Source organism: Lepisosteus oculatus, chromosome 14 (genome assembly GCF_040954835.1).
Source record: "Lepisosteus oculatus isolate fLepOcu1 chromosome 14, fLepOcu1.hap2, whole genome shotgun sequence".
Lineage (NCBI taxonomy): Eukaryota > Metazoa > Chordata > Actinopteri > Semionotiformes > Lepisosteidae > Lepisosteus > Lepisosteus oculatus.
The window spans coordinates 42,262,254-42,275,775 of record NC_090709.1 but is presented as its reverse complement, the minus strand read 5'-3'; the positions used below and the strand labels follow the sequence as shown (position 1 = coordinate 42,275,775).

The window sequence follows — 13,522 nt, the reverse complement described above, 5'->3', positions numbered from 1 at the left end:
TGGACTGGTGTTCTGTCCAAGGTGTGTGAGTGTGTGAGTGTGTCTGTCTGTGTGTGTCCTGTGATGGACTGCTGTCCTGTCCAGTGTGAGTGTGTGTGTGTGTCCTGTGTTGGACTGGTGTCCTGTCCAGGGTGTGTGAGTGTGTCTGTCTGTGTGTGTCCTGTGATGGACTGGTGTCCTCTCCAGGGTGTGTGAGTGTGTCTGTTTGTCCTGTGATGGAGTGGTGTCCTGTCCAGGGTGTGTGAGTGTGTCTGTGTGTGTGTCCTGTGATGGGGGGTAACGGGACCAGGTGCTCCCAGCCCCGGACCCAGACGGTCAGGACGCCGTGGTGAAGCCTGTCCCTTCGAGCTGCTGGATCAGCACAGAACATGGAAGGGCTGGAGTGACAACGAATACACTGCCCTCAACCTGCCTGTTCATTTCTGAGCTTTCAGATTTCAGCCCCCCCCATTCTACAGCACTGGTGCCTCTATTAAATGTGTTTCCGTTCAAACAGGAAGCCTGGCACAGGCTAGGGCTATAGGTGTTCCGTGTGAAGAGAGAGAGAGAGGGAGGGGGAGAGAGAGAGGGGGAGAGGGGGAGAGAGGGGGAGAGAGGGAGAGGGAGGGAGAGAGAGAAAGAGAGAGAGGGAGGGAGAGAGAGAGAGAGGGAGGGGGAAGGAGAGAGAGGGGGAGAGAGGGAGAGGGAGGGAGAGAGGGAGGGAGGGGGAGAGAGAGGGAGAGGGAGGGAGAGAGAGGGAGAGGGAGGGAGAGAGAGAGAGAAAGAGAGAGAGGGAGGGAGAGAGAGGGAGGGGGAAGGAGAGAGAGGGGAGAGAGAGAGAGAGAGAGGGGGGGGAGGGGACTCTTGCGTCTCAGCCAGCTAGTCGGGAGACGAGTGTTGAGGCTGAGGTGTCCGGTCTGCTCCGACACCCGCATGGAGCTCCTCTTCTGCCTTCCCAGCCTGCTCCGGTCGCCCGGCGAGAGACCGCGGACCAGGTGGCGCCGCTCCCGCGGAGACTGAAACCCCCCCCCGGAGGCGAAAACGGTAATCCTGGACGGGGCAGAGGCTGCCTGTGTGGAGTCTGCACGTTCTCCCTGGGTTTGTGTGGGCGTCCCCCCCACCCCAGTCCAAAAGCACGCTGGTGGGTTTGTGGTCTTCTGGGAGAAAACCAGGCCAGGCGGCGTTGTGGGTGTGTGTGTGGGTGTGTGTGTGCGCCCGCGTCCTGTCTCCCGGCGCCTGGGGGCTTGCTGGGATAGGCTCCGGCTCTGACTGGGAACCCCCATACTCTGTGCACGGGGTTGTCTAAACTCTCTGGTCGCACCGCGTCCAAAACTTTTAAGAGCCAGGAAGGTGCCCCACAAGCGAACAAGCACAGCCCCCCCACTGGCAGGATCTGCAAAGCCGCAAAACAGCTCGGTGTTTCTTGTTTGGGGGGGGTGATCTCCGTTAAACGCGTCCGAAGAGGTCGCGGTGGCGCCTCCGACCTGTGTGAGGTCCGTTTTCCTGGGGGTGTTTTGTTAAATATTATTTTTCGCATTTGTAAGCACTTACACACACAAAAAAAATATTATTTTTCAGCGCGTCGCAAAGCGACGACAAATGCCGTTGGCGGGCGGGCGGCGCAAGGCGCGTTTAGGAAAAAAAAGAGTGTGACGTCCTTTATTTATTTATTTTTCTTTCTTTCTTTTCTTTCTCCTCCGCGCTTGGCAAGATCTGAGATTGTGAAAATGAGCCGTATCTTTCGAGGTTTTTTTGGGGGGCGGGGGGTTACTTGGAACTGAAAAACAACCAACCAACCAACCAACCAGACCGATTGTGATTTTTAACCAGGCAGACCAGCCAAGCCAAGCCGGTAAAATAGAGTAAAAGGCAGTGAAAGACGAAAAGAGGATGTGGGAGACCCGCCTCTTCCTCATTTTCGCTCCGAGTTGTGTGAATGTGGGCCACAGTCGTGAGAAAAGGGGCCTCTGCTTCTGCTTCTCTCAACGTCACCGGTGCCTCGAGTTTTGAGTTCCGTGCCGCTGAAAAACCGGTCCAAAAATAAAAAACTCAGGAGGTTTATTTTTTAAGTTAATTCGGCCAGCAGCCAGATCGCCCTGCAACTCACAACTGGCAGCCCCCCCACTGGAGCTCAGCAGGTGTGATCCTGGTCAGTAATAATAATAATAATAATAATAAAAAACTTTATTTTATATAGCGCCTTTAAAGGTGGCTTCTCAAAGCGCTTTACAGGATGACAATAACAATAAATAAGAAGACTACAACAATAAATAAGAAGATTTCACAAGATAGGAGACAATTATAATTACAACAATACAACAATAACAATAGAGGAGACCGTGGAAGATGGTATTAAGAAGAGCAGAGGGGTGAAGAACAGAACCAGTTCAGTAAAGGCTCTTCTGAAGAAGAGGGTTTGGAGTCTGGATTGGCAGGAGTTTAGAGAAGGTGACTCTCTGATATCCTCGGGCAGAGAGTTCCAGAGCTTGGGGGCACAACAGGAGAAGGCCCTGTCGCCCATACAATGTAGACGGGCTTAAATCTTAAATTTAAGATTTAAGATTTAAGATGATGTGGTTTCTTTCGTCCGTCGGGGGGGATCTCTCTTCGGGATCTTTTCCGGCAGCTGCCGGGAATGACAGCAGGAAGGTAGACGGGCTTGGGGGACAGTAAGGAGGGCAGAATTTGAAGAGCGGAGGTTGCGAGGTGGGGAGCAGGGCGATAAAAGTTCAGACAGGTATTGAGGTGCCAAGCCATGTAAAGCCTTGTAGGTGAGCAGGAGGATTTTAAAGCCCACACGGAATTTGACCGGAAGCCAGTGCAGGGACTCCAGGATGGGAGTATTGTGAACACTTGCACTAGACCTGGTCAGGATTCTGGCTGCTGAATTTTGGACATACTTGTTCAGAGTAGATTTAGATACCCCAGAGAGTAGAGCATTGCAGTAGTCAATTCAGTACCTGGAGGGGAGACCTCCTGGGAAAAACTAAGGTGGCTGCTGGAAGAGGTGTTAGTGGGGCCAGCAGGGGGCGCTCACCCTGCGGTCTGTGTGGGTCCTAATGCCCCAGTATAGTGACGGGGGACACTGGACTGTAAACAGGCGCCGTCCTTCGGATGAGACGTCAAACCCAGGTCCTGACTCTCTGTGGTCATTAAAAATCCCAGGGCGTCTCTCGAAAAGAGTAGGGGTGTAACCCCGGCGTCCTGGCCAAATTTCCCATTGACCCTTACCAACCATGGCCTCCTAATAACCCCCCTCTCTGAACTGGCTCCATCCCTCTGCTCTCCTCCCCACTGAGAGCTGCTGTGTGGGGAGCGTTCTGGCGCACTATGGCTGCCGTCGCATCATCCAGGTGGGGCTGCACATTGGTGGCGGTAGTGGGATTCCCCATGACCTGTACAGCGCTTTGAGTGGAGTGTCCAGAAAAGCGCTATATAAGTGTAAGCAATTATTATTATTATTATTATTATTATTATTATTATTATTATTATTATTATTATTTCACATACGCGCAGCTTCTGTATCTATCGATTTAGATCTCGGGTTTCTGATATCCAGACCCGCCTTTTTCTTTTCTTTTTTTTTTGTAAAGAAAATCCTCCGAATTGTACTTTATACGGGGCCTACAAAAAAAGTATTCAACCCCCCCTGAGGCATCCCAACCCAAAAAAAAACAACAACATTGGATTGTGTTTACAGCGGGAAACCGCGCTGCCTTGACCCGAGACGCCGGTGCCGGTCGTCGACGCAAAGCCCTCGACGTAACGTCAACGTGAGGGGAATACAAAACAATAAAAATAAAGACGTTTTCGCTAAACGAATTTAAAAAGAAAAGGGGGCGGCAAAACGCAGGACACCAAAATTGCCTCTTCTTGACTTTTTGACGAGTTGACACTTCCCGAAACCGAGTCTCTATGCAAAAAAAGATAAGCAGGGCGTCGCCGCGCAGCCTTAAACGGTTTCCTGTAACACGCACACAAAAACAACTGAAAGCCAACCGCTAGCATTTCGCTCTTCTCGATAAATGCTGATCACTGATCCCTTGAGGGGAAACTGCGACGGCGCAACGAAGTGATACAATCAGACAACAACGCAATCCCCGTCAGTGAGAAGTGCACTAAAAATAGGCGCTCACGGTCCAGAATATACAAAGAACAAACTAGAACAGCGCACAACAAGTTGTATTGCACATCATAAGCCGATTGCACAAGTCCCTGGCGTGTATTGCACAACAAACAGTTGTAAAGGGCCAGGTGGAAGCAGAGAGTTTACTGTTTATTCCAGAAACAGTGAACTCTCTGACTCTCTTCTAGAAGGCTTTAGAGAGTCTCTCTGACTCTCTTTTGGGCTCCATGATTTCCAGAGCTGGGAAAACACAGGATGCATTTCCTTTGAAACAGGACACAGTGTGTGTGTGTGTGTGTGTGATAGACTGGCGTCCAGTCCAGGGTGTGTGAGTGTGTGTCCTGTGATGGACTGGTGTCCTCTCCAGGGTGTGTGTGTGTCCTGTGATAGACTGGCGTCCAGTCCAGGGTGTGTGAGTGCGTGTGTGTGTGTGTGTGTATCCTGTGACGGACTGGTGTCCTCTCCAGTGTGTGTGTGTGTGTGTATCCTGTGACGGACTGGTGTCCTCTCCAGGGTGTGTGAGTGTGTGTGTGTGTCCTGTGACGGACTGGTGTATCCTACCTTGGGCCCATTGCTTGCTGGGATAAGCCCCGGCTCTCCCGCAGCTCCGATTAGGAAGAAGCGGTTAGACAAAGGGGTGGATGGAGAAGACAATATCCGAAAGCCCGCACTCTTCCCATCATGCCCCAAGCCATTCGAGGATGTCTGCGGATGGGAGGTCCAGCGCGAGTGGGCTTATCCCTCGGGACCGAGGACGGACCCCCCCCACCCCGGATGGAAGTGCAGGAGGCTGGGAGGAGCCCCCAGAAGATAGAGGAGGTGGAAGGTAGCTTGGCTGGTCATCAACCAACCTCCCAGGATTCCCTTCATCCCCAAAAATATTTTTTTTTGTCTTAGGGTCTGTGCCTCGCCTTGTCGCAAAACCCGCCGTTGTCCAAACTCTTCTCATCCTGCCCCCGGCAGATCTGAGGCAGAAACCGCTGGGATTCTCGTCGGCGTGAAATCGTCCCCTTCCGACGTCGCCGACATCGAGAGCTCTTTGACGTTCCTCCTGACGCAGGTCTTCTTCCTCTGTTTAGGAAGCATGGGCGTCTCGCGGCACTTTCTGGGTGTCCTCGTCGGCATTCTGGTGGGGGTGGTGTTGTCATATTGGTAAGTTGGCGTAAACTGCCGGATGTCTGCTAGCCTGGCTTGGCTATTAGCTAATTAGCAGCTTGGCCTTTTCCAAGAATTCCTGCCGGACCTTGTTCTGATCGCGCTTGGAGGGAGCCTGGAAGTCACGCCCGGACACGGGTTTCATTGGGTTTAGTCTGCTCTGCTGCCACCCCGCGCTCGGGTTCAATTCTTGGACCTGGGGTCTTGTCTGGGTGGAGTTTGCATGTTCTCCCTCTTCTGCACATTGGGGTTTCCTTCCTTCCCTGTTTGGTCCGAAAACAAAACGTACCGGGAGGTTAAGTTGGCCTCTGGGGAAACTGACCGTGTGTGTGTCCTGTGATGGACTGCTGTCCTGTCCAGGGTGTGTGAGTGAGTGTGTGTGTCCTGCGATGGATTGGTGTTCTGTCCAGGGTGTTCGAGTGTGTGTTTCTGTGTGTGTCCTGTGATGGACTGGTGTCCTGTCCAGGGTGTGAGCCTGTGTGTGTGTCCTGTGATAGACTGGTGTCCTGTTCAGGGTGTGTGAGTGTGTGTGTGTCCTCTGATGGACTGGTGTCCTGTCCAGGGTGTGTGAGGGAGTGTGTGTGTGTCCTGTGATGGACTGGTGTCCTGTCCAGGGTGTGTGTGTGTCCTGTGAAGGACTGGTGTCCTGTCCAGGGTGTGTGTGTGTGTTTGTGACTTGTGATGGACTGGTGTCCTGTCCAGGGTGTGAGGGTGTGTGTGTCCTGTGATAGACTGGTGTCCTGTTCAGGGTGTGTGAGTGTGTGTGTTCTGTGACAGGATGGTGTCCTGTCCAGGGTGTGAGAGTGTGTGTGTGTCCTGTGACAGACTGGTGTCCTGTCCAGGGTGTGTGAGTGTGTGTGTGTGTCCAAGATCAGAACAAGGTCCTGGCACAAGATCTGAGGAAGAGGAGGGCGATGGTGGTGATGTTCCTTCTCTCTGTGCCTTGATCAGCTGTGTTTCCCTGCCTCTCCTAGCGCTTAGAAAAGTAGATTGTGTGTAGAATAATTGTTCGTTTGTCATAAAGTCAGACTACGAAAGTGGAACTTTGTCCCCCAAAATTTAAAAAATGTTCTGTTTTTTTTTATTATTAGTTATTTCAAGATTTTTTTTGAGAGTCAATCTCCTGGACGATACACCCCAGAGTAAGTATTCTTCAATCGGGATATTTGGTGACCCATAAACAGCACAGCTCCTGAATGCCAGCAAATATTTTAGCATCGGGGGTGGTTCGAGACCTGGGGTGGGGGGGTGTCTGGGTGGAGTTTGCATGTTTGCGTTCGTTTCCTCCTGGCGCTCTGGAAACTCGGTTTTGGTGAGAATATAATAGCCTGGGCCTGTCAGGGTCTGTGTCTGCCCTGTGATGGACTTGTGTCCCACCTAGGCCCCTGAGGTCCTGACTCTCTGTGGTCAATCCCAGGGCGCTTCTCGAAAAGAGTAGGGGTGTAACCCCGGCGTCCTGGCCAAATTTCCCATTGGCCCCTTACTCATCATGGCCTCCTAATAATCCCCCTCTCTGAACTGGCTTCATCCCTCTGCTCTCCTCCCCACTGAGAGCTGGTGTGTGGGGAGCGTTCTGGCGCCCTACGGCTGCCGTCGCATCATCCAGGCGGATGTTGCACATTGGTGGCGGTAGTGGGATTACCCTGTAAAGGGCTATCGAGTGGAGTGTCCAGAAACGGCAGCCATAGTGCGCCAGAACGCTCACCACTCCATCACAGGACACACACACACACACTCACACACCCTGGACAGCACACAAGTCTGTCACAGGACACACACACACTCACACCCCCTGGACAGGACACCAGTCCATCACAGGACACTTTAAGCCAATTTAATCATCAGCATGTCTCTGGACTGTGAGGGGAAACCCATGCCAGCACAAGGGGAACATGCAAACTCCACACAGACAGCACCCCTGGACTTGAACCGACAGCCACGGAGCTACACAAACCACCTCTGCGATGTAATAATAACAAAACTAACAGTCACACTGTAGTTACTCCAGGAACTGAATTTGACCCTTGATGCCGTCTCTGAACGAACGTAGTTAAACGTCGCACGAAGGCATCCTGTCTCTTCCGCTAACTACCTCCTTTCTGGCTTTGACAGAAGACACTGCGATGCCATTCCCAAGATAATCACCAGTCCGGAAGGGTGAGTCTTCCTTCCCGTCTGCAGACAAACTAGCATCAGGAACCACAGTCCATGGCGTCCCAACCCAGGTATTCTGGGAAACAGCCAGCACGTTGAACCACAACGTGAAATGACCGTAGGTGGAGGTTTTGAACGGAAAAGAGACGTCTAGAAATGGATCTGGCCCGTCAACAGCTTGAAAGCTCGCAAATGTCCTGTGTCAGAGGACCAGGAGAAGGGTCATTTATATCTTGCTTCCTTGGCCTAGCTCACCTGTGTCTCACTGTTTCGCTGGATAGGCCTTTTTCCAACAGCGGGTCAGCTGGTTCTCCTCGGCGGCCATCTTGCTCAGGTCTATATCGAGTACATTCGGTGTTGCGTTCCGGAAATACTGGTTATAAGTGACCCTTCCCCCGGTCATCTAACACCCGCCAGATTACAATCCCTTTGTGATCAGAGTCTTCCCCCATGCCTTTACGATACAGAACTCGAGAACGATGCAGCCCCATCGCCCTGCAACTCACAACTGGCAGCCCCCCCCCCCACTGGAGCTCAGCAGGTGGGAGCCTGGTCAGTACCTGGAGGGGAGACCTCCTGGGAAAAACTAAGGCTGCTGCTGGAAGAGGTGTGAGTGGGGGCCAGCAGGGGGCGCTCTCACCCTGCGGTCCGTGTGGGTCCTAATGCCCCAGTATAGTGACGGGGGACGCTAGACTGTAAACAGACGCCATCCTTCGGATGAGACGTAAAAACCGAGGACCTGACTCTCTGTGCTCATTAAAAATCTCTCGAATAGAGTAGGGGTGTAACCCCGATGTCCAGACTCCCCCCCCCCCCCCAGCCTTTACCATGGCCTCCAAATCGCCCCCATGTGTGAATGGCTTGCACTTGCCCTGGGATGGACTGGCGTCCCACCCAGGTGGTACCCTGCCACGCACTCGTTTCTGGCCAGCTAGGCTCCAGCTTCCCACGACACAGGATGGTCATGTGGCAGGACATGTCCTACCCGGCTAAATGTTGTTCCCAGTCTCAGAAAAGCGTGACTGGACAAGCGTAATCAATCGGATTGATTAATGTCAGGATTGCCCAAGAGGTGCCAAACCACAAAGTGCTTCCTGTAAATCTGAAATGAAAACACCTCGTCTTCCTTCTTTCAGGTTAGTTTACAAGCAGACCAGAGTATTGGAGCCCCAGTGAGTATTCAAATCCCATTTCTCATATTGAGACTGACTGCTTTTTTTCCGGTCAAACTGAAATGCTGCTTTTTGCTTACACAGGGTTGGGGAAAACCCCCATATTAACAATTGTCAGTTTGTGGGCTTTTGCTTGACCTCCAAATGAAAACAAAAGACGACGAAACACCAGACAATTGTGTCAGCCCAAAGCCAGTACATGCCAGACTTAGAGGGGTTGTGAACCATTGTACAATGCCCCCGGAGAAGCTGGGGTTCAGGGCCTCGCTCAGGGGCCCAACAGAGTAGGATTCCTCTGCCGGCCGCGGGATTTGAACCGGCAAACCCTTCCAGCCCAGGTGTAGATCCTGAGCCACAGAGCCACCGTAAGGGCTGTTCAGGACAGAGAAGCTCCTCTCTCTCTCAGGCTGCTCCTCTCTCTGTAAGGGCTGGTTCAGGACAGAGAAGCTCCTCTCTCTCTCAGGCTGCTCCTCTCTCTGTAAGGGCTGGTTCAGGACAGAGAAGCTCCTCTCTCTCTCTCAGGCTGCTCCTCTCTCTGTAAGAGCTGGTTCAGGACAGAGAAGCTCCTCTCTCTCTCAGGCTGCTCCTCTCTCTGTAAGGGCTGGTTCAGGACAGAGAAGCTCCTCTCTCTCTCAGGCTGCTCCTCTCTCTGTAAGAGCTGGTTCAGGACAGAGAAGCTCCTCTCTCTCTCAGGCTGCTCCTCTCCCTGTAAGGGCTGGTTCAGGACAGAGAAGCTCCTCTCTCCCGGATGTCTCTCTTTAATCGTCAGTCCTTAATTGTTGTGAGGGGGCATTTCTTTCATTTTTAATATGATTTCCCACTGACCAAGGTGGCCAACAGGTGAGGCCGGTCTCAAGATTGCAGATCAGCAATCGCTGGAGCAGGGATCGGCTGTGCACCCTGTTCCGGGTTAGATAAGCAGAGCACCGAACCAGGTGCTAGCTGGTTACTAAGTGCTAGGTCTCAGGTTGCTCTGTAAGGGCCTGAGGTGCTGAGAGGAACTGTCTGACAATAAATATTGATAATAAATGTATAGTAATAAAAAAAAAGATTGATCAACTTCGACTTCTGATCGCCTCGTGTCCCAGGAGGAGAGACGTGCTGACCGTCACCCCCTGGCTGGCTCCCATCGTCTGGGAAGGGACCTTTGACCCCTTGATCATCGACAGCATCTACAAGCCCCTCAATGTCACCATAGCGACCACCGTCTTCGCGGTCGGCAAGTAAGACACGTTTATCACAAAGATTTTTGTTTTTAAAAAAAAATGTGTTGGCTGTATTCATCAACCGCCTGACCGCTAAATCACTTTAGCAAAATGGGTACTTCGAGTGTCATCTTAACCTGGTTCTGACAGTAAGCCCTTGCTCTCACAGAACAACAAGGATACCGCCATCTCAGCACCTGAAAAAGTCAGCTGGCACACGATCCGTAGCTGGAAATTAAATTAGAATTGGTCAAATGTGTTCTGAACTTGGCCCGCCTCGTTTTAATGATAAGGAAGCTAAAAGGTTATTTTCAGCCAAATAACAATACATACAGGTGACCCTCGGTGTCAATAATTATTAATAATAATAACTACTTACACTTATATTGTGCTTTTCTGGACACTCCACTCAAAGCGCTTTACAGGTAATGGGGAATCCCACTACCGCCACCAATGTGCAGCCCCACCTGGATGATGCACCAGTCTGCTCCCCACACAGCAGCTCTCAGTGGGGAGGAGAGCAGAGTAATGAAGCCAGTTCATAAATGGGGATTATTAGGAGGCCATGATTGGTAAGGGCCAATGGGAAATTTGGCCAGGACGCCGGGGTTACACCCCTACTCTTTTCGAGAGACACCCTGGGATTTTTAATGACCCCAGAGAGCCAGGACCTCGGTTTTACGTCTCATCTGAAGGACGGCGCCTGTTTACAGTAAAGTGTCCCCCGTCACTATACTGGGGCATTAGGACCCACACGGACCGCAGGGTGAGAGCGCCCCCTGCTGGCCCCACTCACACCTCTTCCAGCAGGAACCTTAGTTTTTCCCAGGAGGTCTCCCATCCAGGTACTGACCAGGCTCACACCTGCTGAGCTCCAGTGGGGGGGGGCTGCCAGCTGGGACTTGCAGACTGATATGGCTGCTGGCAAGTCAAGCTGATGCCCATCTGGTACAACATCACCATTCCCAAACTTGGCCACCCCCCCCCCCCTCTCTTTTCCCAGGTACATCCGCTTCCTGAAGGGGTTCCTGGAGTCGGCGGAGAAGCACTACCTGGTGGGGTTCCGGGTGCACTACTACGTCTTCACCGACCAGCCGGGCGAGGTGCCGCGGGTGTCCCTGGGCCCCGGCAGGAACCTCACCGCCATCCGGGTGCCCAAGTTCGACCGCTGGCAGGAGATCTCCCTGCGGCGGATGGAGATCATCCGGAAGACCATCGAGGAGCAGATCCGGCGGGAGGCCCGGTATATCTACTGCCTGGACGTGGACATGTTCTTCCACGAGCGCGTGGGGGCGGAGGTGCTGGGCGAGCTGGTGGCCGCCCTCCACCCTTGGTTTTATTATTTCGACCGGGACCAGTTCACCTACGAGCGCCGGCTGGCCTCCGCCGCCTACGTCCCCCAAGGCCAGGGCGATTTCTACTACCAGGCGGCCGTGTTCGGGGGGCTCGTCGACGACGTGTACCGGCTGGTCAAGACCTGCGAGGAGAACCTGGTGGTGGACAAGAGGAACGACATCGAGGCGGCCTGGCAGGAGGAGAGCCACCTCAACAAGTACCTGATCCGCCACAAGCCCACCAAGCTGCTCTCCCCCGAGTACATCTGGGACGACAAGAGGCAGCACGTGAACGAGATCAAGGTCATCCGCTTCTCGACACTTTATAAAAACCTTGCAGAAGTGCGGGATAACTAGACCCCACTAAGATAGGTCTTCATTTTACCGCAGAGTGGTCTGGATTCGCCTGGTGTGCGTTGTAACGCCTAATCATTCTCGCGTGCAAAGTGTGATGGTAACAGTGCGGGCAGTCAAGTGAGTCTTTATGAGTGAATACAAACTCATCCTGGGCCTTGGTCTTCGCCTTCCCCAGAAAGGTATCCCTCAATGAGATCGAAACACCTTCCGTCTCGTTATCGTAAATTGATTGCTTGAGGACAAAACCTTGAGAAGAGAAGCACAAACTGTCCACTCAAAAGATACTCACAAAAAACAACACCTTCTGTTGATTTTTTTTTCTTGCTTTAATCGTCAATCCTCAATCGTTGTGAGGGGGCATTTCTTTCTCTTTTTAATAAGATTTCCCGCTGACCAAGGTGGCCGACAGGTGAGGCCGGTCACAGGTTTGCGGATCAGCAATCGCTGGAGCGGGGATCGGCTGCGCTCCCTGTTCCAGGCTAGAGAAGCAGAGCACCGAACCAGGAAGTGACGAGTTAATAAGAGGAGGATGGGTGTTGTGCGAGAGTCAGCGAGAGCCAGGAAGAGAGAAAATGAGTCTCATCTAAAATTTTGCGCTGGCGCTGGAGCTACTGCGCAGTGATGGAAACTGCTGAAACAATGAGGAAAACCATTAGGTTGGGATGTGCTAAAAGCCACCGCACGGAGTAAGGAATCTCTGTGCTATCACAGAAGACGTATGATTATAAGGGAGTTAAGTTCTAGCTTCAGTGCCTTCTAGTAGCCCCAGGAAGGGGCTGATTTTGTTTGCTTTATGATTATGTTTGAGGCTGGCGACCTTTGTAAATAGACCGCACTTATAAATAAAATACCCAGAAACCTTCAGACTCGTGTGGGGTTGTCTGTGATCAGGGACTCGCCTTAATGTCTTGTACCCATCCCATGCAGCATCGTGGGGATTGTGGGTAAATTCTGGAACCAATGTAATTGTTCCTGATACTGAACATGTTGTCGTGATCAGCTCCTCAAATGACATTAAATGACAATAATTGTTAGTCTTCAGTGGCTTTTTGTTAAAGTAGCCCACCAATCTAGATGTTGCTAATTTTGTCGTGTACACGATGACAATGTCTGGACCTATGTCCTCCTCATAGGCTTTCCTGGGATTTCTGATCTGAGTCATGGAGGCCCACATACCTGTTTCTGTTTCTAGCCAAGCTCTGAGCAGTCCTTAATTGATTTGAATAATCAATTTTATGTTTTGTTTTCAGTTCTTACACACACGCTGGAAGTTGCATTTTACGATACTCAAATATACATCCATACCAAACCTGACACTGATGTGGCTGTCTCTATTCTATCTAATTGCATCTCTGACATAAAAACTTGGATGAGTCCAAATTTCCTTCATCTTAACCGCGGCAAGACTGAAGTCATGCTTATTGGCACCCTCCATCAACTTCGTAAAGCCAGTCCAGTAACCCTGTCTGTAGATGGTTCTGTACTTGAAAATTGAAAAAGCTTGGGGTGATATTCGATTCTGGCTTAACATTTGACCCACATGTGCAGCATAATGTCAAAACATATTTTTTTCACCTCAGAAATATCGCTCGACTACGCCCTATGCTATCACTAACTGTGGCTGAAAAGCTGATCAACACATTTGTGTTCTCTCAAATTGACTACTGTAATGCTCTACTCGCTGGGGTATCTAAATCTCCTTTGAACAAACTGCAGTATGTCCAACATTCAGGAGCCAGAATCCTGACCAGGTCTAGCGCAAGTGTTCACATTACTCCTATCCTGGAGTCCTTGCACTAGCTTCCGGTCAAATTCCGTGTGGACTTTAAAATCCTCCTGCTCACCTACAAGGCTCTGCATGGCTTGGGACCTCAGTACCTGTCTGAGCTATCATCGCCCCACTCCCCACCTCGCAACCTTCGATCTTCTAACTCTGCTCTCCTTACTGTCCCCCCAAGCCCATCTACACTCTAGGGGCGACAGGGCCTTCTCCTGTTGTGTCCCCAAGCTCGTGAACTCTCTGCCCGAGGATATCAGAGA

General features: G+C 51.7%; 1 protein-coding gene across 5 annotated transcripts; it reads left to right on the top strand.

Annotated features, from left to right (window-relative positions):
• Positions 1 to 727: 727 nt before the first annotated feature.
• On the top strand, positions 728 to 12,346 carry LOC102693332 (globoside alpha-1,3-N-acetylgalactosaminyltransferase 1-like). Of its 5 annotated transcripts, none has more exons than XM_069198847.1 (7): positions 728 to 1,023; positions 5,185 to 5,257; positions 6,352 to 6,402; positions 7,373 to 7,417; positions 8,551 to 8,586; positions 9,675 to 9,809; positions 10,795 to 12,346. In XM_069198847.1, the coding sequence occupies exons 2-7, from the start codon at positions 5,190 to 5,192 to the stop codon at positions 11,480 to 11,482; spliced, it is 1,023 nt and encodes a 340-aa protein (XP_069054948.1). In that variant the 5' UTR covers positions 728 to 1,023; positions 5,185 to 5,189; the 3' UTR covers positions 11,483 to 12,346. The 5 variants fall into 5 exon arrangements, with proteins under 5 accessions (XP_069054948.1, XP_069054951.1, XP_069054947.1 ...); XM_069198850.1 differs by having other exon boundaries at positions 748 to 1,023; positions 5,069 to 5,257; XM_069198846.1 differs by having other exon boundaries at positions 748 to 1,023; positions 5,003 to 5,257.
• The last annotated feature ends 1,176 nt before the right edge of the window (positions 12,347 to 13,522 follow it).

Coding starts and splice junctions, on each gene's coding strand:
- LOC102693332 (XM_069198847.1), top strand. CDS start 5,190: ATGGGCGTCTCGCGGCACTTTCTGGGTGTCCTCGTCGGCATTCTGGTG. Junction 5,258..6,351: donor GGGGTGGTGTTGTCATATTG/GTAAGTTGGCGT, acceptor TTTTATTATTAG/TTATTTCAAGATTTTTTTTG. Junction 8,587..9,674: donor ACCAGAGTATTGGAGCCCCA/GTGAGTATTCAA, acceptor CTCGTGTCCCAG/GAGGAGAGACGTGCTGACCG.